At 41.4% G+C, this 26,757-nt stretch overlaps 1 protein-coding gene and 1 non-coding gene across 3 annotated transcripts; both read left to right on the top strand.

Moving 5' to 3' along the window:
- On the top strand, window positions 1–24,939 carry MTFR1 (mitochondrial fission regulator 1). Of its 2 annotated transcripts, none has more exons than XM_061994776.1 (8): window positions 1–158; window positions 6,173–6,315; window positions 10,390–10,488; window positions 15,931–16,049; window positions 19,130–19,368; window positions 21,105–21,363; window positions 21,485–21,653; window positions 23,250–24,939. In XM_061994776.1, the coding sequence occupies exons 1-8, from the start codon at window positions 77–79 to the stop codon at window positions 23,307–23,309; spliced, it is 1,170 nt and encodes a 389-aa protein (XP_061850760.1). In that variant the 5' UTR covers window positions 1–76; the 3' UTR covers window positions 23,310–24,939. The 2 variants fall into 2 exon arrangements, with proteins under 2 accessions (XP_061850760.1, XP_061850761.1); XM_061994777.1 differs by having other exon boundaries at window positions 120–154.
- Window positions 13,247–13,319, top strand: TRNAV-AAC (transfer RNA valine (anticodon AAC)). The gene has a single exon. It is a non-coding gene; the product is annotated as a tRNA-Val (tRNA).
- Window positions 24,940–26,757: the final 1,818 nt, after the last annotated feature.

Genomic DNA, 26,757 nt, shown 5'->3' on the forward strand with positions numbered 1-26,757 from the left:
GCCTCGCGGAGGGCACTCGGGGTCCCGCCTCCCGCGGGCGCGGCGGACTATTGGTCGGAGTGGCGCCGGGGCGGCCATGGATTGGCTGCCGTGGCGGGGGGTGTTGCGAGACTCGGTGGAAGAAGCGGGTGAGAGAGCGCGGCCGTGGCGGACCGTAGGTGAGGCGGGGACGGCGTGAGGGGTGGCGTGGCGGGTGGTGGCCCCTTCCCCGAGGCGGCCCCGTGGCGACTTCTCTTCTGGGTAGCTCTTCTCGTCTCGCCCGATGCCGGGTGAGGGCCGGTGTAGTGTGGGGCAGTGCGGCCCGGGCCCGGAGGCGGCAGCGCTCAGTAAGCGTTTCCCCATCTGCTGCGGGCTGCTGCTGCTGCCGGGATAGGCATCACTCTCTTTGCTCCGCCGGCTTAGCCGGGGCCCCCGAGCTCTTTGTGTATGTGAGTGTAGGGAGAGGTGTTGCTGGTGTGTTCTACAGCGTCCGCCTTCCGGAGCGCCCGAGCCTGTGTGCCGAGGGGAAGTGGGGGTACTGCTCGTCTGGGAGTGGGTAGAGTCCGCTGAGGGCGGCCCCGCTCATGGCTGCTGTCCTCGAGCAATAAGGCGGGATGGAGCCGACGCCTTCCGCTGGCAGCGGCGAGGGCCGACCCTGGGCAGTGCAGTGCAGGGGCCGGGCAGACAGCGGCCTGGAGAAGGTACCGGCCTGAAGAAGGTACCGGCCGTGCGCCACCTTTCCGGAGGAGTTGGAGTGGTGTAGAAATGGCTGTGGGTGTTGGGGTCGAAGCTGTCGTTTATGCAGGCAAGCTGACTGAAACCGAAACCCTCTTACCTTGCTGTGATGAGAGATACAGGTCGAGGGAAATCATGTGAGTGAAAGATTAAACGGAGAAGTTTGAGACAGGTGTTTTAAGGAAGCTTTCAAATACACAGGTAGCACATTGAGGGGAAAAAGAGCCTAGTGTTAAGGGGTCTGGTGCTTATTTTCTGTAACATTACGATGATTACTTTGTATACCTTTAGTAATAGTGTTGCTGTACTCAAATTCTTCTGCAGTTGATATAAATAAGTAACTTACTAGGTGCTTGTTTTTATTTTGTTTAACAAGCTGTCAAATTTCCAAATATTGAGTGTGGGTAGAGTTTGAATGCTGACATCAAGTGTAGCATATTGATCTCTGTCTGACAGCATCAGCCAGGCTTCATTAATATTTACATGCTGTCCTCAAACAGCCGAAGTCCTCGGTAGCTCTTAGGAAGATAAAACTCACAAAGAGTAAGTGCAAATGAAATAATTATGTTTTCTGATACTCACTGCTTTTTACCTTGGTGATAAAGAAAGAAGGAAGCTGAGTGTTCTGTGCATCAGCTCTAAAAGTTCCAGTTAAATGTAACTGAAGCAAAATAATTTTCTTCACAGAGATCACTAGCTGAAATACAATCACCTTATGTAGGAGAGATTGGAAATTGAACACTTTAAATGCTTTTTCAAACAAATAAACTTTTTCTTAAGAAAAGACTGCATGCTTTTCCTTCTCAAAAATGTAGCAGGACTGGCACTCACAGATATGACTAGAGGTCTGTGTGTCTGGGAGAAAAGTGTAGGGATATGGTTATGTCTGTATAGTGTAATACTGTATGGTTTAGAGATCTCAAAGGATTGTACTTATATTCTCTCCATGGTATCATATTGCAACGTGTAGATACAAACTGCAGAACAAAGGGTAGCTACATTCAACTACTGTTGAAATACAGATTTTTGTTTGCTTGTTCTCCATCCCTAGTTGGTAAGATATAGTAACATGGATGAGATGTGAATAGTATGGTTTCGTGCTTCGACGTATGTATGATTGGGTGATATTTTTAAGAAAGCTTTGGCAACCTGTATTGCAAATATGTATGAATTTCAATTTTTTCTTAAGATTTCATGCTGGTATTAGCTTAGATAATTCTTTTATTGTAATGGTCACTGACTTTTATTTCTCTTTGCATATCTTTCCAAACAGGTGTTTCTGAAAGTAGTAGGTCAGTTCATTCTTTGTGGCTTTCAAGACAAAAAAAAAAATAGACCTCTCTATTTGACTTTGTGACATCTGCCAAATACTTATGTTACTTTTATCCGATTTGTGTAAATTCAGGAGAGGGTCTAGACCTTTATCAGAAGATATTTTGCTGCCTGTTGGGCTTACTGTTGCTGTGATAATTTTTTTTGTTGGCTTTATCTTCTTTGATATGTTTCCTTATGGATATAATTTTGTGAGGTGAGCTTTGGTCATGTGTCAGTCTTAAAGACTGTGAACATATGTGTGCCCTAGTTTTCTGCTAAAATAAGGAGGAACCTACTCTCTTTGCATTTGATTTTTGATGTGGTTTGTATTCCTTTGAAACCGTGCTGCTTTGAAAATTTTATACTTCTTTATGTTAAACATACCCTTTCAATTTAGAGACTAGACCTTTCATTTTTCAGGTTCCATGCATTTCTATCTTCTTTGTTAAGGCTGATCTGCTGCGCTGAGCCCATTAAATCATTCTCTTTTATTTTCATGTAGATCTTACATGAATGAGAGTAACTTCCTTCAGTAAGAAAAATACAAATATCATATTTCTTCTTAAGAGTGAGAACCTATAATTCAAAAGAGACTTGGACAAAATACAGCATTGGAAAATAAACAGAAGAATTTCAATTTGAAAGCTGTTGCATCTGATTTTCCTTTCATCTTTAACCTTTCATGTGTAGGACTCACTAGAAAGCCTGGCCAGGGGCTCTATTTCATATTTACTAGGTGGTATGCCTTATGTATACAGCCTCCAGAGCCTTTGTATTTATGTAATGAACATTTTGTAATTTCTAAGTGGTATTATCGCTCAGCTTTGTAGACTGGTATTTGATGTGACAGTCTTGAATGAAACCTGAAAAAGTGGTTGGGAAAAGCAGGGGCAAAAGAGAGTTGAGGGAGGCTAAAGTGAGAATCCCAGCACTCAGAAATGTAAGCCTCATTTCTGATCCAAGGAATTCCTGCATATTCCCATATCAGAAGGAAAGTTCTTCAGCATTGCTAATTTCCATGTAGGTAGAGTTTTATAAATGAAGAACCCGTGAAATTCCAACCCCCACATGCTTTATGCAGTGAAATGTAATTCTTTGTGTTACTCTTCTTCTAACCTCTTTTGGCAATTTTGCCTATGACTGCTGCTTATCATTGTAATAGTTTTGCTTAAGCACAGAAGGGACTGTGTTTTATAGCAATACTACTGCCACTCAAAAAACTACTACAGTAGTTCTACTGTAGTTTTTGAGTTGTGGAAATTTTAGGGGAATGCAGCTACCACTATTTCTAGTTTAAGTAGCTTAAAGAAAATAGAGGACAAATAAATCAGGTGTTAGTATTTTAAAAGACATATTGTTCTAGCTTACTAAAAGCAATATACACCCGACCCCTGCAGCTGAAATTGACATGTATGCAGAGCATGAGAGGAAAAATTGCTAATGTTTTCATTCTTGCTGTCCATCAGTTTCTTTTGGAGTTAACTCTTTCTGTTCTTGACAAATAAAATAACTGTGAAATAACTGAGATTTATGGGGAAAGGTATAGTGCAATATAGTCTGGAACAAATGAGTATGAAGTTTGTCCGGGGCTGGAAAGCAATAGATCTCATAAAAATAGCAAGCTGGTATACTTAGAAGCCTTTTCCTTCTAAATGTCCTGTTGGTTAACAAATTATTTGGAGGTTGTTAAAACACAGTGGTTTTCCTTAGTGCCAGGATTAAGGAAACTAATCCAGGAACTGGCTGCTATTCCACACTCTTGATGATGGACTTCAATTGCCTTCATCTGCATAAGCAGAGAACGGGTCATGGACAAGATAAGAGTTGATGACCACTGTCTTGGGGCTACAGAAGAAGCAATGATTTGTAGGGTGAAGTACAAATAATCATTTTACTGAAGAGACTGTTCTGTTCAATGAGTGTTCTTTGGTGTTTGGTCATCAAAGTGTTGGAATCTGGAATTATAAATGGTTTAAATGTTTTAGGGTAGAATAAGTATTTTGGACTATTACCAACGCTTTGTGTCGTCACACTCTCTTTATTCCTGGGTCTTTTAGATCTCATTGAGCAAGTTTCTAGAAGTTATATTTCAGAAATTGTTTTGGTTAATTTCTCAGCTATTTCATTAGACACTGTTGTCCTGGTTGCTTATTACTTTTCAGAGTTGTCTATAAGCACTTCTAGCATCTGTTTCTGTGTTTTCTATCATATGAAAACACAGAAAATACTGACTAGCTGTATCACTCATTGCTTTCTATCCTGCTCCATTGATGCTGTATCTCTTGTCTCCTGCTTACTACTAATACAGTATAGGATTTTCTTACTACTAATACAGTATAGGATTGGAACCCACTTTGGACCATATCTCATCAAAGAACAATGTGTCAGGATACAGTCATTTCTTTAGAGTACTACTGCTTGCCTTGATCAACCAGCCATGTCCTTGTAGTTGCTCAGCAATAGAGTCTCAACCTTTTTTTCCCTCTTGTTTGAATATCTTGACAGGGCTTCCATCTTTCTTCTCTTTGATTTCCCCACTATGTAATTAACAAGTCTGAACTTTGGAATGAGGTGGAGTGGATCGCATATATCCCACTTTTGGAACAGGTTTGCCCTTCTAAAGGAGCAATCGTTTCTCTTTTATGTCACCACGTGTCTATGGTTCCAGATACGTTGCCAAATCTAATACGGGACATGCAGACAGACTTGTTTTCATCCTGTTCTAAAAACATATCAGCTGCAATGTGGTCAAAGATCCCTACAGCCCATACAGTAGCTTGTCTAAGGGAAGAATAACATATGCCTAAAAGAAGAATAGATCAAGTAGAATGTAATGCTTCCCTAGTTGACTGTTCCAGCTTTCCGTAAAGAAGTCCATGACTTATTTATTATGTACAACTGTGGCTTATATTCATGGCTGTTTGGTAGGTAGTCCATTATTTTGCCTGATGATTTTTCTTTTAACAATTCAGTTTCCATTCTAATCTCATGATGGTTGGTCCACTTTTTTTAATAACATTTTAATCTTATGTTGCCTTTAGTCTTCCTTTAGCTGATAGAGCAGTAATTTCTTCCCAGTTTATTCAGAAAGAGAAGAAAATACTGTTTGGAAATGTCTTTTACTTTCTGTGGAGATAAGAAACTAATATCAACCTGGATTTTTTAAAGTCTTTTTAAAAAAAGAAAACTGTAGAGTTGCACCGTTCCTCCCAAGTTTCCACAAGAAGCAGGTTATGACTAAGGAACTGTAAACTGTTGAAAAAAAACATTTGTAATGGGAACAATGATGGTTTAACTGTAATGCTTGTGGGTACTTTCAAACAGCGTAGCTTTTCCATCTCCCAGCCTTCAAACTTCCCAAGTACCAGTTCGTTGCTGCTACATTGCTTTAATCATCGCTCTGTGTATGTGTAGTGGCTTCAGCAATACTGTTGTTCATGCTGCAATTATTTTGCTCAGGGTGGTTCAACAGAGTGTTGTTTCCAGAGTGATCCACAAACCAAATGTAAACTGAAATCTGTCTCCCGTTTTGGTTTTGGTAGCATACATTTCTTAGTAGTGTCCAAGTTATGACTGGTGTAGAACACAGTTAAAGAAAAACTACATTATTTTCACTAGGGGAGCAATAAAACTATCTTGATTTAAGCGAACAGTGGTACATATAAATAGAATTTGAAATCTGTCCAACTTTATTAAATTGCTTTAATGTTTTCACATCCCTCATCTGCGCTATTTCCTGTCATTTCCTTGCATTAGTCATTTTTTCCATGTGTCCTTTCTCTCCTCCATTTTGGGAAAAAGAAGGGAAAAATAAAGCTGTCAGAAAAATGTGAATGAAGTGATCAGCTTTCTGTAGTTTGTCACTGCACAGAAATGAGTTTTAGACAGGACTGTGGCTCTTGAATCTTGGTGCTAGTCTTTAGCAGCAGGCATTCCATAGTGTTTGGTGCTCAGAGTTGTTAAGCACCATCATCTGTCCAAGCTCAAGTGAGCAATCGTTTCCAGTCCTAGGAATTGTGACCTGGCATGTCTTGTTTTCAGTAACAGTTTCTAAAGCTTATCCTTTTTCTAGGAATGCATGTAGCAGTTACTTTTGTATATATTCCATAAGATGCATGAAAAATTCCTCTGTTTCTCATTTCAGAAGTACTATGGAACCTCTGCAGGCTTGTAAGTTCGGAAGGCTTAAATCCAAGTTCGGAAAGGCTTTTTCCATTCCAGATGATTTGCTGGCTTAAGCGCTTAATTAGGATGGCCTTTGAGCAAGTTGGATTTAACATGGAATCGGTAAGTGTTTCAGAAGTGCTTTAGGTTTCCAGAAAATCAGGTCTAGAAAGCACTTCAGATATTTTAGTTTGGGCTTGTCTGTTCCAGCGGAGCACTTTGAGCAATACTTGTATGCTTCTGCATCGCTGAAAAAGTGGGAGGTTTACTACTTGGACGCTGAAGTATTAAGTAATAGATGCATTAAAAATACCATATATTTCCTTCAAGTTACAGTAACAAACATTTTCCTTTATAAACACTGCTTTTCATGGTGGGTTTCTGGGTTTTGAAGCTGAAGGAAAATGTTCAACTGGTTTTTAACAGTGATGTTAATTCTTAAATAATCATATTTCTCTCTTAATCTCTTACCTTGGAGATCTGAAAAGCTTCGTGAAATGGAGATTATTATCTTGTAACACTTTCAGGAGAGGTAAACATAGCACATGAGAGCAAGACAGCTGTGTTCTTTACTGGGTGAAAAGAGAAATGTGCATGCACAGCTCTCTTCTTGGAGGAAAGTGTGTATAGGGGTTTTTTTGAATGCCTTAGCAGAGAGGGAGAGAGAGAGATCTGCTATACATCAACTGATTTATCACTGGGACCTCTGGGAAGGTATTTTTAGTACAAGTGTTGACCTCAGTGTAGTAATGCAGTAAGTTGTTGAAATATTTTAGTGTTTTAACAATGGGGAGATCCATAACAGCTATGTGCACTTTCAGGAGGGCATTTCTTAGTCTGCATTATTGTAGTAGAACCATTTGGCAATCTACGCAGAGCAAAATGTTTATGCACTGTAAATTAAAATTAGCAATAAGAAACTGTATTTTATAATTTTATTCAAACTTTGATCTGAAATGTCATGCACTGTGACTTTGAAAATTTGAAGTACAAGACCATGCTGGACTACCATGGGTGTTGCTGGGTCAGCAAAACATTGCAGCCTAAATAGCTGAGAGAAAAAGTTTTTTGCTCTGTCTCCCTCCATTCTCTGCTTGTGTCAAGCTCATGATAATGCAGTTACGTTTCCAAACGGCAGCTGTTCTGGACAGCAGCAAACCACTGATGCAATAAGAGAGTATGACTAATTAATATTAGCAGACTTGCTCTGCCAGTGTTTCAAGTTAAAAGAAGCTGTGTGAACTTGGGTAGAGCAGTGCTGAGTCTTATTAGCTCAGCTGAGGAGTGTGCTGACTTTATTTGCCTACCTTGTGGCACAGCTTCTGTGTCCTGGTATGTCTTGAATTACCAAAACTGAGTCATTGAAATTTTTGGTGCACCAAACTACTGCTGTTGAACAACCGCAAGGGCATTTGGGGACCAAATATTTTTTGAGGATCTGGGTGCTAGTCACCATCTTGTCTGTGGTCTGAGCAATCCTTAAACAAGTTTTACCACTTCTTAAATGCGATGCAGTTATGTTGGTAGAAAGCGTGTAGTGTAGGCTCTTCTGCTGTTATGGAAGTACTTCTGTAATTAATTAAGCCTTCCCTTGACTAGTGTTATTTTGATTTCCAGTGCAACATTTCTTTGAGTTCTGCTTCTAACTTAAGAATAGTGAATAGTTAGGCTATAGTTGTTGTCATGGTTTAGGCCCATCAGGGAACAAAGGCCACAATTAGCCTCGAGTACCGAAGAGGCCGAGAATTGCTCAAGGGCAGGGAGGGCTTAATTGCCGCTTAAGGTTCAGGACAAAACAGACCAGGCCACTCGGTTTGGGGAAGAAAACAGAAAATAATTTAATGCAACATCAACTAAAACATACCCCAAAAACCCAAAACATAACCAAAATGAAACAACACAGAGTAATACATCAATGAAGAGTCCAACCAGCCTTTTTAAGAACACCTTCTTGCCACCCCTCCCCTCTTCCCGGGTTCAGAGCCCTGATCCCGGTGTTTTTACCCTGTCCCCCCCTGAACGGTTCGGGGGGGCAGGCAGTGGGGGTTTCAGTTAGTCTGTTCCCGATAGCTTCTGCCATTTGTTCCTCCTCAGGATGGGTGAGCTCCACACCAGTCCTCCCTGCAAGTCCGTGGGGTAACTCACACACACGGCAGCCCTGCACGGGCTGCTCCGATGCACACTTATTCCAAAGGCTGCAGCTCCTCTCTGCCTCTCGTGTGGGGCTGCTCTGCGGCGCGCAGGCTCTCCAGCATGGCCTGGGCCATGGCCATCTCCCCACACAGTCCCTCGCCCGTCCGGGCTCACCCACACGGAGCTGCTGGTAACTCTCGGTCCTGCCATGGATCTCCATAGGTTGTAGGGGCACAGCTTGCATTCTCGCCACGGCTTGCAGAAGGGTCTCTGGTCTATTGCTTCTCCTTCCTTCCTCCTTCTCTGGCTGAAGGGTCCACGTGGTCGCCTCCATCTTGTATCACTCTTACACCTCCTGCCTCGCATTCCAAATTCCCGTCCCCTAAATAGTGATGGCAGAGGCGCCAGATTGGCCCAGCCGGGCCGGAGGTGGGTCTGAACCCAGGAGCCAGGGGAGAGTCCGCAAACTCTTTACCGAGTCTTCACTGCAACCCGCTCCCCCTGTTACTAAGCCAAAAGCTGCTCCTTGCTAAACCAGAACAGTTGTGAATAGTGAGGCTCTATTACTGTGGTACTGTTTGTTAATGGCTTTTTCTTGAAGGCCACTGATCTACCTGCTCTTTGCTCAAACATACGGAGAGTAGCGTGATACTCACAAATGTGAGGTCTTTGCGTGAGGCATCCAAAGTGCAGAATCTGTAGAGTACTATGCCTTGAAAAAAAGTGTGTTCAAACTTATCAGCATATTAAGCAAGAGAATGTGTATAGGATGGAAAAAATGAGCCTTTAAAAAGAGGGAATTAATGTCAAACTTGCAGCTCTGATGTAAGGGTCTAGCACAGAGTATATGCAGCACTTAGTTATTTTGTTAAAATTTATACATTCCAATAGGAGGAAGGAAAGATACTTGGTTAGAAATGGGCAAAATGTTTGTACGAGGTTTCTGACATAATGTAGTGTGGGGAAAATACCATGGAGCATAAATTTTCCTTTTTAATGGAACTTTCAGAATCCAAGAATAGTGATCTTTGCTCCCTAAATCAAAATGTTATTCAGCTGAATGTTGTGAAACTCCCACAGCTGAACTACACTAATCACACAAGCAGTATTGCCATGCCAGACAAGAGTTGATCCAGCATCCGTAGCCTGGATTTGATCTAAGTTTTCTTTGTTGGGCAACCTTTGTAATAGGACATTGGGTTTGCTTGAAGCCGTGAGCCTTTAACAACTAAGATCCGATTAGTAAATTCATATCTACAGCCATAAGTAAACACTGGCCAAGCTTTTTTTAATTACCATACACAGGTCTAATTGTTTGCTAACAATGTACTCTCTGTTAGAGTCTTCCCATTATTCTTTTTCTCCTTTGCATTGTTTCGTGTTGCCTTTCCCTATGTTGAAATTGTTCCTACTTCTCTCTGGGGTTTTGTTTGGGTTTTTTTTTTTCCCTTCTGTCTCATTTTGAATATTCTTCTAGGATTAATGCTTCATTAATGCTTCATTTCATACAGCTATGGTAAATGGTAGAGCAAACATTTTATTAAGACTAGTAGACACTATTCCTGTCTTAAAAGAAGTCTTAATTTTTTTTTAAAAAAGGTGAAAAAAGATACTTTGGGAAATGTAGAATTACAGAACTTTATGGATTTGTCATGATTGAGTAGCTTTTCTTGAAACCACTTAAAAAGAGGTGTCTGACCCAGTGCAGGTTCTTCCTTCCTTCCTTCCTTCCTTCCTTCTTCCTTCTCTTGAAAATGGAAAAGTTATGCTTTTGAAATGCTTCCAGTTCTCGAATCCTTCTGTGTTACCTGATTTGCTGCTTTGAATTTAAACTTAACACAAAGGCATCGCTACATTTGGACAAAACCAAATTCTGTGCCATCTGGAGTATAGAACATCAGGAGTTCACCAATACAAATTTCAGTCTATGTATATTCTATTCTAACATGAAAGGAATTGCTTTGAGTATGTTTAGCACAAACAAAACGTGGAAGGACAAGAGAAATCTATTTTGATATAAAACTCCATTACCTTACAGCTGGCTTCTTTTTCCTTCCCATCTAGGTGCTTTGGTCAAGCAAGCCTTATGGTTCATCTCGGAGCATTGTAAGGAAAATTGGTACTAACCTCTCTCTTATACAGTGTCCAAGAGTTCAGTTTCAGGTAGGTCTTCTCAAATTTACAATACATATTTCACTGTACCGATAGAGGAATGTGCTCTTGCATCAAAAGATTTTAATCAGATACACAGTTTGTTTAAATAAATTACCAGAGAGTGTGTAAAAGCAGAGTGTGATAAACCAGACACAGAGGAGGATTAGCTTGCCTCAGTTCTTCCCACTTCCAGTCAGGTATTTTCAAATATATATTCTTCAGCCTCTGTACTACCTAAAACCTGAATCCCTGTTGCTGTAACACATGTATTGAAAGTCGAAACAAATTTTTTCCTTGATGAAATTGAGACTTCTGAAGTGAGGCAATACACAATTAAAAAGTTATTATTGGGAAAAAAACCCATAGTTAAAAAAACATTGGAAGCCTTTCTATAAAGAGTACTTTTAAGCTGGGCTTAGAGGTGTGTGAAGATGAACTGAGATACGTAAAAGTATTTGGGAAAATAAACAACTTTATCAGAAAGTAAAAAATTAGTACTAAGATAACATGAGTGTTTACTTTTGGTTTAAATACAAGGCTAACACTGGATAGGTGAAAGGGGAGCATCAGTTCTGTTCAGCATTCTGACTTTCTGTTTGCTCTTAACTTCAACTGCATATTGCGGGAGGGTAAAAAGCGATGGTGGAACCTTTAGGTGGAGAAAACTCTTGCTTTTTATAACAAGTGTTTCAGGAACAGATGGGAAATGGAAGCTATTACACATAATCTCTTCAACTCTGTGTGTGTTAGGGTTAAGGGGGTGGGCATAGGGTTGGAGAAATTGAGTGGCTGAAACTCAGAAACTGAGACACTCTGAAGCTCAGCTGAGAGAGGAGCATTTCATGGGCCGAGCAAGGGTGGGTAATGTAAAGATGAATGGTGGAAATCATCACCCACACTAAGAGAAGGTAACTTCCACATAGCTGAATTTGTCACCATTCAAACTATTCCTTTATTTTATATGAATAACATTTTGACCTGAAATTATAGTAGCAAGATCTCAGGTATTTCAGATCACCATAGGAACCATTTTTTGTGTGATAGCAAAAGCCATGCAAACCTTTTGCCTCTCTTAAGCAATTACACTGAGAAACTAGAGGGGCAACCATCTCCCACTATTAGTAGCTTGGTGAAACTTTAATATATGTGTTATGGGGGTGGAGATTTGTGCCGGTGGAGAGGACAACAAAATAACTTGCTGGATTTAAGCTTTTGGCTATATAATCAGTAGCAGTTATACCGGCAATAAGTCTCTATGTGCCTTTGATTTGAAAGGAAGTGAAGTCCTCCTGTATGTGTTTGATTTTCTGTACTGTAAAGGCCATCCAAGGGAAGACGATGCTCATTTGCAGATAGTTAACCTAATATTGCCTTCTCTTAATATAGTACGTAAAAGAAGACATTTCTGGTTTATTTTCTTGCAGAGAGCTGTAAGATAAATCTGGGGAATCTGTTCTTGAATATTTTTAGTGTTGAAATAAAAATATGTATATGTCTTCATCTGAATTCTGTGTTAGAATAAATAAAATATTTGCCCTTTTTTCTCTTAAAGAGATGTAAAGTCAGCTTTGCATAGATTTTATGCACACTGAGTGTATCTTCTATAAGACAAAAGGATCTTAAAACTAGAAGTACAATTGTCTGTTGATTGAATTAGAAATATGAATTTCAAAAGTGAAGCTTTGAAACACATTTAAATGTATATGGTTTATGCAGGCTTTAAGCTATTCTAATATATAAACTGCTGAACGTGTAAAAGTGTGATGCTAACATCTGGTTTTTATGTCTTTGTCTCTGAGTTAAGATTCTATAGTGAAGTTCAATCCTGATCTCGATCATTTTTATGCTGTTGCAACTGACACTTTCCTATAGCTGTCTCTTCCTCTTTCTTTCTTGCCAGCTTTAGCTATATTTTGAAAGGACCATGCACTGAACCTTGCTGTAAGTCACTTTATTTAAAAACCAAAGCAAACCTTACTTGCCTCATCTGAGGGTGCATGTATATCATCAGTGTTTCTAACTTCATCTGAGAGCACCAGACTTTCCACAGGTCTTCATTTTCCTTATGATAAATCGATAAGAGACATCGAAATAATATCTCTGTTATGTTCAGTCTTTTTTCTTTTCTAGCATGCTTTTGGTCAGCTAGTCTGGAAAAGAGTAATAGCCTAGTATCTTGAAGTCTGTATTTTGAAGTCTAGTATTTTGAAGACTGTTGTACTATCCATCTCTATGGATCTTGCCACAGTCAACATTTAAATTAATTGCTAAATGCTGCTTATGTCTTCAGGAAACAGTGGCAGAGCTTACCTTATATATGCCAGGTAGCATGAACAAATAAAAGTGGTTGTTTTTGTATGTCAGTTTTTAGGTTTATCTGTGGCCTTTAAGAGAAAATACCTAAACTTACCAATATAGCCTAGGTAGATTCAACTAAATCTGCAATAGTGTCTCTCAAGATTTTTATCTTCAGCTGCAGTATCTCTATTCTAGTGCCAAGCTGTCCCCTCTGTATCAGGAAACCTGATAGCTCAATATCAAACCCCTAAGGAACTGGAGTGTGTAGCAAACGTCAGTATCTGTGGGGCTGATTTGAAAATTCATAGTATGTGTCTTCAGAAGATATTTCCAAATGCTTAATGTCTAACTGTATTAGCGATTTGAGAGTTTTATTCTGTCCTTAGATGTGCGAGAATAGTAATTCTACTTTCCACCTCCTGGAGCAAACAAGAAGCAGGGGTGGTGGCGTGAGAGGCTCGCAGGCAGCGTTTCCGTAGTGTAGTGGTTATCACGTTCGCCTAACACGCGAAAGGTCCCCGGTTCGAAACCGGGCGGAAACACCGGCCGGGCTGCTTTTTGCGAGGTAGACTCGATGATTCCTTACACGTGTCCCCTCCAACCCGAAGTGTTCTATAATTCTCTGACAGCAGCTAAAACAGTGCATCGTGTGTTTTTTCTTCAGAAATTCAGGGAGTCACGAGTCTGAAGCAACCACACACACTGAAATAGGCAAAAAAAGCCTGTACAGGCAGAAGCAGCAGAAACAAGTACATAGCTTCCAGAGAAGGAAAAGCAAGCCAGTTTTGGTTTTAATTCAGTTTCTGCCATCCAGTAGAACTGGGCCTCTCTGTTCAGCTCTCTGTGCTCCATTTCAGGTGCTGGCAGAGCAGCTGTCCACATTTTCTTGGCTGGAGAAACAGTGTAGTCACAGAGTTGTTCAGACATCCTTCTACAGACAGGTGGAGGTTTTAAGAGATGGGTGTTGGCTTTTAACCTTTAAATTAAAAATCTTCTATATAACTTCAAATTTGAAATCCACTGCTGTAGAAGGCCTTCTTGTTTTTAGGGACAGAGAAAAGAAACATTTGTATATGGGGTAACAAGCAGACTCTGCTTACATATAAATACAAATGAAAAAGTAAGAAGAAATTTGCATCACAATATATCAGAAGGCTTGCTACTAAATGTTAGAGTACAAGTTATTTATCTCACAATGCAGGAAAGCTGGCAGTGGCAAATGGATTCCTTGCATTGATTTATAAAATTATTTTTGATGCAGATATGTGTAGTGCCTTTATTCAAATATGGCTTCAGGCCTTTCATGGTTATAGTTACTCATGCAGCCATTACTGCCAGGAAAGTCTGTATCGCCTGCAAGGCGTGGCTCATGTGTTAGGGATTTCTTTAAATTGCCATTAGCATTAATACAGATAATATGGTCATGGAAGTTTCTTTTTATTCTAAAAATAAAGAAAAAAAACAAGGAAGCCTCAAACAATGACAATCCTAACATGCAATATAGTATTCTCTAGACCGTTGTAAAGAGAGGCAGACTGTGATGGTATTAGGCACAACTGTTAATGTGATAAACATATTGCCATCTGTGCTGATGCTACCTGGAAAAAACCCTGTTGTTTCCAAATGATCTGATTGTGCCAATACACACTCCTGGGAGCTGTGATAGAGGCTCACATACAAGTTGCGAGAGTGTGAGGTGAAGATGACTAATCTTGAGTTCCAAAGCTGTTTGTAACAACTCCTGGGGAAAAAACAACCCCAAACCCACAGCTTTGATATTCCTGGGTCTTGGATGTCAAAGGCTACAGCTAAAATCTGTAGATGTTTTTCAGAAATGGTTTTGCCTCATCCAGTCTGCAGTCCTACTGTGAAAGGTCTGCTACAAATTCAGGTTAATGCTAACATTTCATAGTTGCTGCTACATAATAGTTTCCTCTTATAGAGGTGAGTTGCCTTGAAAATTGCCCTAAGTGTTAAGAGACTGGATCCAAGCTTGTTTTCACGGGCTGTTACATACTACCTGTTTGGTCAGCTATTACTAGTTTCTTGGTTGCTACCAGGAGCAGCCAGCACTTGAACAGCTGCAACAACTCACATGCAAATTTGGCCTGTGGATTGTATATCATACAAGCAAAGGAGGTGGCAGAGTTGCATTGAAGGTAGATGACTCAAGGTGACAGACTGAGGAAAAGAAATTACTGAAAGATGTTTCAGTAGCTTTTTATCTGCTAAGATGCTGAGACCAGGATGCTCAGTAGTCCTGTGGCTGAGTACACGTGCCCTCGCGTAACCTGGGGAAAAAGGCAGTATTTCAAATTGATTTGAAACCATTTTGTGTAGTTGTGGCTGTGGGGTGTGTATTGATGATTCAAGCCATTTTTCAGATGCCCATTCAGGTCACATAACTGTAAATTTAAGAAAGGCTCCAGTCTCTGGAGCCTTCCTTACCTTTGGGGTCAAACAGTTACAAAGCTAACGGCAGAGCCATGCTGGAAAATGGTCAGTTTGTTTGGTGTACTGTAAATAAGAATGTTAGCAAATATTCTATTGTGATTGCATCTGGCCTCTCTCTCAAAGCTATTGTGGTTAGTGAGCTACTAGTAATGCCTCATTGCCTTTGGGTTTGATTTTTTTTCCTGTGTAACGCACACACCTTGATTCTTGTGTAGAAATTCTCAAAGTTGTAGGGGAAGGGAAACACTTAACAGAATTTCACTTCCAAAATAATAGTAGATCAGAGCAAAAGACTTAGGAAGTATTGGTTGCCTTGATGTCTTTTTTAACTAGTGGTCATGAATGTAACTAAAAAACGTATTATTTGAGTTAAGATAGCAAATTACTTGAGAAAGTCAATGTTTGTTTGTCTTCAAGGTTTACATCAGGTCGGTAGTGTTCAGTAGTTTCATGTGGTAGTACCTGTGGTTAGCTGTGAACCTCTGCCAGGTGTTAAGCAGACTGAACAGTTTGAAGTCAGTGAAATAGTTCTGGACCAAGCCCAGAACAGAAATAAGTGTGCAAAGTCTGCAGATGTGTGTTTTGTGCATGTATGTGTTAATAGTTAGATGTAGCGTCAGTAAAACTATCAGGTAGAATAACTGTGACTTGGGCGGGGAATAGTGATTCTAAACCCTCAATCTTGTCTTTAAAATTTAGCTTACTTCTCATGCCGCAGAAGGAAACCACCCTCATCAACTTAGAGAAGATGCAGTAGCCTCCTTTGCAGATGTGGGATGGGTTGCTCAAGAAGAAGGGGAAGTCTCTACAAGGCTCAGGTATGCTCCTCAAATCTTCTCTTTGACCTTCTGCACTATGAAGAAGAAATTTACTTTCTCTCCAGTGAGAATCTACCGTGCATTGCAGTTAATGGACAGCGCTTGAATGCTGGGAGAAGAGAGAGGGGAGAGTGATAGAAAAGATATGATCTGGAAAAGAAGTAGCAGAGGTCAGTCTAACAGAGTGATGAATGAAAGACTGGTTGGAGAGTGTGTAGGAGATTGGCTTTATACCAGGAAGACTCTGGGTTTTATTTACTTATTTATTGCAAAGAATTACATTTTACAGCTTTAAGCAGCCTTGTCCCCACAAGGATGTCTGCTGTGCTATGACACAGTTGCTAACACCGATTCTCCAGTTCCCCAGAGGTTTTCGTTATTATGGGGTGGTGCAGCTTCCTAACTAAAAGCAACGGTCACCCTGACAATCCCACGTTGGCACGTTGTTTTTCACCTGCCTGGCTAAGGCTCTCCACTCTGCTAAAGACAATTTTAAAATGATGGTCTATATTTTGTCTTTGATCTTCATAACGAAAACTGTCAGGGAAGCACGTGAGCACCTGTGTCCAGAGTGATGGGAAAGGAGCTGCTGTGTTGGACCAGGAGTACGACATAGCACTGTAACTGCATGAAACAGGTTGGCTGAAGGGATGAAGTTCCCTATTCCAGCCTTCCCAAACTGCTGCTCAGACCAGCCAGAAACAGAGGTACAGTCCTGTAGTACAGAGGAGGTTTTTCTTCTAAACAAACTAACCGTACAGACAAAGGCACAGATTGTGGGCTCCACAGAATACTGGAGGATACTGTTGTTAATCCGAGAGCACAGAAGAGGTTAGCAGCGACCTCGACAGCCTCTAACGTGACTTGACACAGTGAGGCTTTGCAGGACAGAAGTCAACAGTTGTTTGGGGAACGCTGTTTGATGCAAAGGAAATTAACTGGCCAGTGCTGCTTTTGTTTGCACAGGAACATTTGTCAAGGATTTAACTGCAAAGCTATTACATTTAGTGCAGACAACAGGGAGAACAGCTCTTAGGTGCTTTAAAGAGCCGATTATGAAGGATGCAGGGCGTGCGTATTTGCTGAGACGTCTGCACGTGAATGGGGGAATGGGGACAGATGGATGTGGGATGAGACTAAAATAACCCTGCAGATATATAGTGACCTTAAGGCAAACAGCTTATGATGGAGCGTGGTAAGTGAATTGCTTGGGAAACAGGAGTCTTTTCTACATGCACCATTTATTACATCAGAGCACAGTGTTATGTAGTGGAGCCAGTATGTATTAGGTGCTTTCCAGCCATTTGAAAGTCTCTGTTTCTTGACGAGATCACATAGGTGTTTCTGTCAGATATACAGTCACTGTATAATTCAACAAACAGTCCCACAGACATGATTGGATTTTTGCTGCAAATGCAGTTTCAGAGAGGAGGCGACCAAATGGCAGATCACTTCTCCCCCACCCCCAATCAGAGCAGTAGTGACAACTTGGGCATATTCTTTTTCCACAGTGTTAGATTCTGATCAAGACATTTCCTTAAACATCATTACTGCTCTGAGTGGCAAATACTTTGTTGTTTTGCTCTTCTGCTCCTTTGAAGAGTTTCTAGAAGGCAGGTTTTAAAGAGTGAAGGGACAACTGTCTCCTTCCACCTTACTTATTTGGAGAGAGCAGGAAGATGGCTGCTGAAGGAAGCATGCTGTTCTCTTCTCAGCTTTAGTTGCTCTCTATTCCCGTCTAGATAACACCACCTACATTTTAGCATCCTTGATAATATTCAGTTGTTCTCAACCAGATTTCTGCAAGTTGTGCTGACATTGTCAGTGTCATGGAAGACTCAGATATATATCTAATCCCAGACTGAGGAAGTCAGAACACAGGCCTTGTTCTGGCCTTAACTCTTGGCGTTAAGTCTAGCTCAGCTGCTGACCCAGTGTGATGCAAGTCCAGAGCAACTTAACCCATGCACCTGGAGTGATGGGGCTCTTCAGCTGCAGTACTCCAGAGCCATTCTACTCTACACATTTTGAAAAGTCGTATGGGTGGCTGCTGTTCTTACTCTCATGTTTGAGTAAATAATTCAATCCTGACCTGCCTGAGAAGTTTTGGCATTGAAGTTAAGGAGGACTGAGGGGTTAAGGATGGGGTTATATTTTGGAGTTACAAATCTGTTGTCATTAATCCTTACAAGTTCTACTGATAGAATCACACAATAGTTTGAGTTGGAAGGGACTTTGAAAGGTCATCTGCTTCACTCCCCTGCCATGAATAGGGACATCTTCAACTGGATCAAGTTGCTCAGGTACTTGAGATAAACTTTAAAAATGGTGGTGTCTTGAGTGAAGATAACTTTTTCTTGTTGTTTGTTTGGCTGCAGATGCTCAGTAATGCCTCAGTATTTGACAAAGCTTGAGCTTTGGTGGGTAAAAAAGGGGCAAGATGGTTGCATTTTCTCGCTCTTGTGAGAAAGACAAGGGAAGCTTACGAACTCTTTCAGCCTGTATTTGAGAGAAGTTTTCTTGTCTATACTTTTATGTTAGAAAACAAGACACGAGACCCTTTCTCATTTCCTAATACACAACCTCTGCATCACTGAGCTGTTTCATGTACTCCATACTCCCCAACACCACTGAAATGGAGGACTGGCCTTTCAGAAGCACAAAAAGTACAAAAATAAGCCGTGGAACTAAGAAACTCTTTCTCCTCCTTCAAAGGAATCAACAAGTGACTATTTGCAGCCTGTACATGGGGGGAAAATGGCAGCATAATAAACATATATTCTTACTTCCAACAAAAAGTACAATAGGTATGAGGCAGAGAGAGTTGAGGTGAAGGGGAATGTGTTCCTTTTTTCTCCTGAAATCAGGGATTCCACAAAAAGCTGGCATAGGGAAGAAATGCAGCTAGTGATGCAAGCCAAAGGGACGAGAAGCTCCCAATTTAAGCTATATAATATCTTGGTGGAAGGGAGTTTAAAGTGAGGCCTTTACCTTGCATTCCTGGTTCATCTGTGACATGGCTTTAGTTTTATCTATTACAAAGCCTTTTAAAAAGGAATCTTTTGATATTTTCCTTACAGGTCAGAAGTTTGGTCAAAACCAGCCGCTCTTTCAGGTGAACCACATCCTTCTGGGAAGTCCCCACACAGACAGGTGTCCTTACAAAACCCTTTGGAAGAAGAAGCCGCGTCCAGGAGCACCGTGATCGCAAATGAAGAAGCTCTGCAGAAGATCAGTGCTCTGGAAAATGAGCTAGCCACTTTAAGAGCACAAATAGCCAAAATTGTAATCTTGCAAGAGCAACAGAACCTGGCAGCAGGTATTAAATTTGCTGTAAATTTGGAAAAAAAACCCTAATGAAATTGTCCGTTTTCTCATTAACAATGTGCTGATTTGTTTTTGTAAGATACTGCAAGCACTGAGCATTTCTCCATATTGTTTTGGTTAGTTTGGTAGACAGACATAGCAGACAAAGCAAGGGACACAGAACGGGTCTTGAAGACGAGAGACCTGCCAGATTTTCTGTGTTTCCTAGTATTCCAAAAGTCTTCGTGTTTGTGTGAAAGTCTGCCAGAATTCTGAATCTGTGGATGAGTAAAGAGTATTAAACAGCTTTCAGAGCAAAGCTCATGGTAAACACGAGGGCCTAAACTAAACTGAGGGAATGTATCTTCAATTACTAACGCTTAAGCCTTCCCATCCAGCAATGCAATACTGATATCATGAGGTGATCATACAAGAGGCTAATTATGCTTTTGGAATATGTCATGTATATCTCAGGTTTATGGTCATCTCTGGGATCAGGCACATTGTCCAGCTGGAGCTAAAAGCTGGGCACTGCTTCTGGTAGTAAACAGCCATTCCTCTTCTCTTGGGTTTCTTTCTCCCCTTTCCCTCACCTCTGACTGCCTTCCAGTTCTAAGTCTCCCATCTCTCAAGATGAGCGGGAGACAGCCCTTGGCAGCCTGTTGGTTTTCACTCTTTCCAGAGTGAAAGCACAGTTTCTTCTGTGTTCAGGTATAAAATCATATTCTTTCTTCAGGTGCTCTTGTTTAGTTCTGATCTGCTCTTGGTTAATAGCAGTTGCTTTATTCTCCCTTAACTGTTCTTATTGGAAACTGTGAAATAGTTTTAAGGATCACATGGTTCCAATCTGGAATTGTAATTATTTGTGAAGCAATTAATAACTTTTTTCCATCGTTTTCCCTTTGCCTCTATTTATTAGGACAATTGATTCGTAACATTTTATTTTGTCACCTTTGCCTCCCTCTTCTGGTAGAATGTGGTAACGGCACCGTGGGTTTGCCTGCACCATACACAGGGTAGAACTCCTCTGTGTCCTCTGTATACACGTGTCTTTACACACTGTATACTCCAAGACTCAAAGCTCTGGTTTGAGCTGGCCATGCTGATTTCTTTAAAGGTGCTTGTAAGCAGAGGTTTCTTCATTTATTTGTCAAGGTATTGCTGCTATTATAGTATCAATTTTTACCTAAAAAGTACAGGGAACTTGAAATGAAGACTATCCTGAGAATCTCCATCTTCAGACAGATGGTTATCTGGCCTAGAAAGCCTTAGTCTCAGAGAGCTGGAGTAAGCTTCAATTTAAGCGCTACGTGAGCTCTGAAATTTACATTTAAAAATCATGTATGGTAATTTCTTGTTTGTGGTGATGAGGGAGGAGGAGGCACTGCTCCTGTGGCAGATTGTGTGGGACTTCCTGCTCAGAACACGACTCTCAGAGGAAAGTGGAATACTGGTGCCTTAGCCGTGGAACAGAGCTAAGAGATGTCGTGATGTCCATCCTGTTGCAGTAAAGACAGGAGTGCACCTAGAATTTGAACTGGAAATTCAGAGTCTGCTTCTGGCTCTTCAGGAAAAGTTTTTATTATGTGGCTTTTCATGTGAGTCTACTAAGGTGGTTCAGGGATGAGGATGTTCTGGGATCATCTAGAGGCGGCAGAGGGGGAGGCACTTGTGTTCTTACCTCAGCATTTGTGAGATAGACAGGGGATTTACAAGTAAACTGATGTGGAATGCATGTTTTATTTGTAGTTGTGTCAAGTCCTGCTGCTTCAGCTGCCATCCCTGTTGCACCTCCAGCACCACCACCTCCACCTCCTCCTCCGCCACCGCTCCCTCCCCCAGGCCAACAGCAGAGCAGGTCTGCAATCGAGCTCATTAAAGAGAGGAAAAACAAAAAAACGAACTCTGGGCACAACCTGACAGAAAACGGGCCAAAGAAGCCTGAAATACCAAACATGCTAGAAATCCTCAAAGACATGAACAGCGTCAAACTGCGCTCAGTGAAGAGGTAACGAGTAGAAACATCGATAAGTGTTAACATTTGCGTTAATACAAATGATGCAAAAGCATTCCCAGCTTCTACAGCTTCAATTTCAACTGTTGTTAACGCTTCTCATTCGGTTTCCTAGATCATCAGAAGGCACGAAACCTAAAGTGTCTGACCCTACAGATCCTGCAGCGTTAATAGCAGAAGCGCTCAAAAAGAAGTTTGCTTATCGGTACCGAAACGATGGCCCGAGTGAAGCAGAAAAAGTGATTCCAAAGACTGAAGCAAAGACAAAGACTGAGGTAGTGCTGGTGAGTATCGGGATTCTCAACACGTGCTTGGACTAAATTTTAGTTCTCGTGCAAACCAACGTATGTCCTTTTGCCAACACGTGCGAATACGTACGCGTTGGCATCCCAGTCCACGGAGCCTTGTGACATGCTGCTGATTCGCCACAATTTGTGGCAAGCATGTGTGTTTAGTACTGAGCCTTGAGACTGTGTACTTGTTTGGCCTTAGGTTTAAAAAGCCCTGTCATTTTTCTTTCTTTAAATAACAACCTTTCCTGTTGCCACGAGCAAGCTGTGTTCTGAAAACTCACTTCCTAAGGGTTCGTACCAGAGTCAAATCGGTACTGAGTTTGCCTGTTGTCACCCACCGAAACCCTTCAGATAGGCCACGTCAGATTTTGAACTGAGATCCCGAAATGTTGTCAGCCATCCCTAGGGATTCAGAAAGCAAATTGCTCAGAACGGCTGCTGGATCTTGGCACAGGAATTTTCTTCTAATAGCTGGAAATGCTGGGTAAATAAAAGTTTCGTTACAGTGTGAGAATGTTACAGTGAAATTATAATTAAAATCCATATCATAGTAGAAATTAACGGCTCTTTGTTCCAGACTGATTTCAAATGGAAGTAAGGAGGTTTTAAGTGGTGAATGTTCAAGATGGAAGTTTCTAGCAATATAGCTCTACTTGAAGAACAAGCTAGTGTTGATCACTTTTGTTAGTAAGTAATCCTTGAACCCTTGTGCTACAGAACAAGAAGAAGGGTAGTAAAGAGTTATCCTTCCCTCTGTGTATTTGGAGAAATGCATCCAAAACTCCAAAAGCTGGCTGCACTCTGAATTAAGTTGTGAGGACAGTAAGGCTCCAAGGTCACAGATCTCAGAACCTGAGTCCTTCATCTTTTTAATGTAGACTTACGTGCTTTCTGGTTTGGGCCTTTAAGGTATATTCCTGTAACGTTCAGGCTGTTCTTCACAACTAAAAGTGCAGATATTCCCCAACAATCAAACACTTTTTTGCAGCCTCTCTGAGGCTTTAAGGAAGAGAACATGAATTGGCAGCGTTTACTCACACATGGGTTTTTCATGACTTCACGAGTTTGAAATTTACAGTCCATCTTTAGAGATTAAGGATCATCAGGTCCTCAAAAGCTAAGAAAATTGAAGCTTTTAACTTGTTAAATCATAGAATGTTGATCTGTAATGAGCTGATAAACATCTGTCATCAGTTACATCAGCCCTCCCACTCTACAGTTTTTTAGAAGGACTTGCACAAGATGCAGAGTAGAGCCAGCACAGAACTACTGTTAAACTGTCTCCAGAGCAACTGGTTGTCAGCTTCTAAAGACGACCACGTTTGTCTTCTTATGTTGCTGTGGCAGAGTGAACAATCCGTAGTCAGAGCTGCCTCACCTCAGCCATCTCAGCTGATCGCTGACACAAGTTTCCCTTTTTTACATTTGTGGCTATGAAGTGTGGGTGAAATTCACCTGCAGAGCAGCAGGTTGATAAAGGAAATCATCTCTGCCCAAGTTCTAGTTTCACTCACGGCTCGGATGGGTAATAGTTCAACTGCATTTCTGTTGAAAGCCATCTGAACGTGTTTCTGGTTTCTTTCTCAGTTTGGACCGCACATGCTGAAGTCTACGGGAAAAATGAAGACTTTAATGGAGAAATCTTAATGTTATTAAATCACTACATGAAAGACTCTTAAGCTGTTTTATCCGAAATCTTGTATATTGCTAACAGCCCTAGTGCTGAGTGTGGTCTCTTACAACACGGGGAAAAACCTGATGTGAAATGTAGAATTGAGGCACTAAACGTCTTTTGTATACAATTTATCGAGGGGAATAAATTTGACCGTTGCACTCAGGTATTAATTATGTATTCAAACCTGGCTTTCTACTCAGACTCATATGGTTGGGTTAACACTGAGTTATATACCCCCAGATTCTTTGTGCGTAACTGACCACCTTAAAAATGTGTGTACATGTTAACAAGAGTGACACCCTTAAGTCAGTATCAGTTATTTGAGCTCTAACTGTAACTTGCACTACAATGTTTAGTTCAGTACATAAATCATCATGTCGAGGTCTTTGTTTTAAACTTACTTTTTGCAAATTTTTAGCCCAAAGAAATCCTCAATATGTTTTGCCTCCTACTGAAAGCAAGTGCAAACTTGAATCTGCTGCAGAGGTTGCCTGGTATGAGACGTTTTAAAAAGTAACACATTTTTGTGCAGCATTTTTGTTTGCTGCAGAGGTGTTTTGTTTTGTTTCAAAAGAGCTTGCAAGGATAAGAGAGCAAAACCTATTTGTGTCATCCCATGGCCAAGGTAAAGTGTGCATGACAAGTGAGTAAATCATGGTGTGGGAGGGAGCCTCTGTCAATAGGTAGCCTTGTCAATTCAAAATAACCAGTAGATTGCAGCAGAGTAAAATAGCATCAGAGCACAGTGTTAACTAGCATAGAAGTGGTGTAGGCAAGAAAAAAGTACAAAGTGCTGTGGGGTGCAAGTTGCCAAAAGCATATTGCTCATCTCAGCTGTGCTCATTGACACATCCCCAGCTGTCTTGGGACCCTGGACGGGTTTCTGGGAGCTGGGGACTGTAGAAGCCCTTGTGGTCCTATGAGCAGGGCAGAGATGGTACAAGCTGTTGCACAGAACCTGTTTTTCCAGGGAAGGCCCTTTGGGAGACTTCCCATAGCCAGCACTTTGCTGACAGAGCTGGTTCATTAACCAACCACCTGAGTTCATGGCTCCAGCCACAGGGGTAGAGACGGCTCAAGCTAAAGTTAAAATCTCAGGTCAAATCTCAGGTTTAGGAACCAGAGAACTATGGCTTAGCTACACACTTAAAGGAAGTCAAGGTTTGCTCTGACTGTAGATGAGCACAATGAAAGGTGAGTCTGGGTATTCCAGTGTTCCAAGTCAATCTGGCTCCTGGAACAAGTTCCAGTGCTCTAGGAGCTTCTGTTTTCTGGAGAAAGAAAAAAGCAGCACTTAAATACAGCTGAACAGCTCTGAGGGGGTTACTGAAGATGATAGAATAAGTTTTGCTGCTTGTAACTGCAACGTAGACTTGTATAACTGAGGAGGAGGTTTTCGGGTGTGGAATTTGGAAGTGGTGTTAACATGTACACAACGCATCTTCCTTCCAGGGTGCTCTGCCATCAGTCTTACTGACAGGCCACTAAACCTTTATGTTTTTAAATGCCTTTAAAACACCTTTTTGAAAGTTAATTTTGACTTCCAGTTTTATATTTAATGCTCTATTGCCACTATATAAAATTAAAAGCCGTTAAAATAAACTGTGTCTGAGTGATCTGTCGTACTCTAGAAAGGACAGCAGCCACAATGTAGTTTACATTTTATTATAGTGACTGTGGATCAGTGTAGGGGGATAACTTGTGTCTCCTTCGGGACTGGACTGCTTACCTTGTTGTGCAGCAGGAATAACAGTCCAACTAGCTGTAGAACAGCACAACACTGTTAATTCAGTTACAGTCAGATTAAAAAAACCCAGAGGTTTATGCCTCACCGCAACAGGAAGGTGCCCATTTAACGGTCTCTCTGTCCCCTGCTACATTGGGTTGGTTCCCTGTCAGTCCCTGGGTGGGGCACAACCACCTCCCTCCAACAGGCCAGAGCTTCAGAACACAGGCCCAGAAAACCTCTGCTGAAGTTTTCCTTCATAGACAAAACCTACCTTGAAAGTGTTTCAACCTAAATTATTGTTTCAGAGTTCAAAGGAAGTTAAGTCCAATTACATCATTAACTTGTTAAACTTATGATAGCATTTGACCTATTCAAGTGGGCTCACGTGAGAAAGACCCACCACAAACATCATCTGTTTGAATTGTTGATAGGTATCCAGCACCTCAGAAATACAAACACACATGGCAAGATAGAATAGGAATGTAAAAGTGTAGTAAAAAAATTCCCATCTGTACAAGAGAACAAAAGCAAGGTTGCCATCAAATAACTTCATGCTTTTCTGTACTTTCATTTCTACCTTTCAACTTGAAATCTGTCACATACACAGTGCCAGTGCCCACGGAAAAACATCTTGAGGGAAGTACTCCAACTCTGGACACTCGGGTACACTGGGCAGAGGCCTCAGGCACTACCTCAGGGCTGTTTGTATCTGTGGGAGTGAGGAGTAGTGCAGCCCCAGGGAGCTCCCTGGGGCTGCAACCCAGTTACAAGGAGGAGCCCAGACATGGGGGCTCAGATGGGCCTGTCTGGCTGTAACGCATCAGGCACACTCATGTATGTAGGCTCCAGGCTCTCAACAGGAAAGTTTTTGGGCTGTAGCAATGTTTGAAGTTCAATATCCATTTGTAAAGGGTTTTTCCAAGCAGCACATTCCTAAGAAAGCATTCATTTCTTTGGATTTGAAATTCAGAAGCTTCCACATACACTAAACAGGAACGGAAAAAAGGCAGCTTAGAACAAAATTAATTGGGTCTTACTCCAGCACCTGGACAAGCTGTACTGGTTCTCTGGTTCCGATCAGAGCACCACAGGAAGGTGGCAAAATGTTAGAGCCACAGCTTGTTTACAAGTATTATATCTAAATGTTGTTGCATACGTATTTGTAAATGCATGGATTTTGCCATTAAAGTGACATTGGAGTATGTTTATGAACAGCCTCTAACAAGCAGCAAAATGTGTATCGCTGTTCAGGCCCCATCTTTAAACCACGTCACAATTCTCAAAATGTGAGTCTCGGAAGACATTGTCAGATACTGATTTTAGCGGCTGTTTTGAAAACAGGTGCAGGCTTGGCATGTGCTTCATTCAGAAACCTCAAAGAGGAACTGTGATTTCATAATGTTCACAAATTGGGTGTCAGGAGGATGGAGCCAGGCTGTTCTCAGTGATGTCCAATGACAGGACAAGAGGCAATGGGTACAAGCTGGAATATAAGAGGTTCCAAAGAAACACGAGGAAAAACTTCTTCACTGTGAGGGTGACAGAGCACTGGAACAGGCTGCCCAGATGGGTTCTGGGGTCTCATTCTCTGGAAAAACCCACCTGGACAAGTTCCTGTGTGACCTACTCTAAGTGGCCCTGCTCCAGCAGGGGGGTTGGAATAGATGACCTTTCGAGGTCCTTTCCACCCC

This window comes from Colius striatus, chromosome 4, assembly GCF_028858725.1.
Source record: "Colius striatus isolate bColStr4 chromosome 4, bColStr4.1.hap1, whole genome shotgun sequence".
In the NCBI taxonomy this organism is placed as follows: domain Eukaryota; kingdom Metazoa; phylum Chordata; class Aves; order Coliiformes; family Coliidae; genus Colius; species Colius striatus.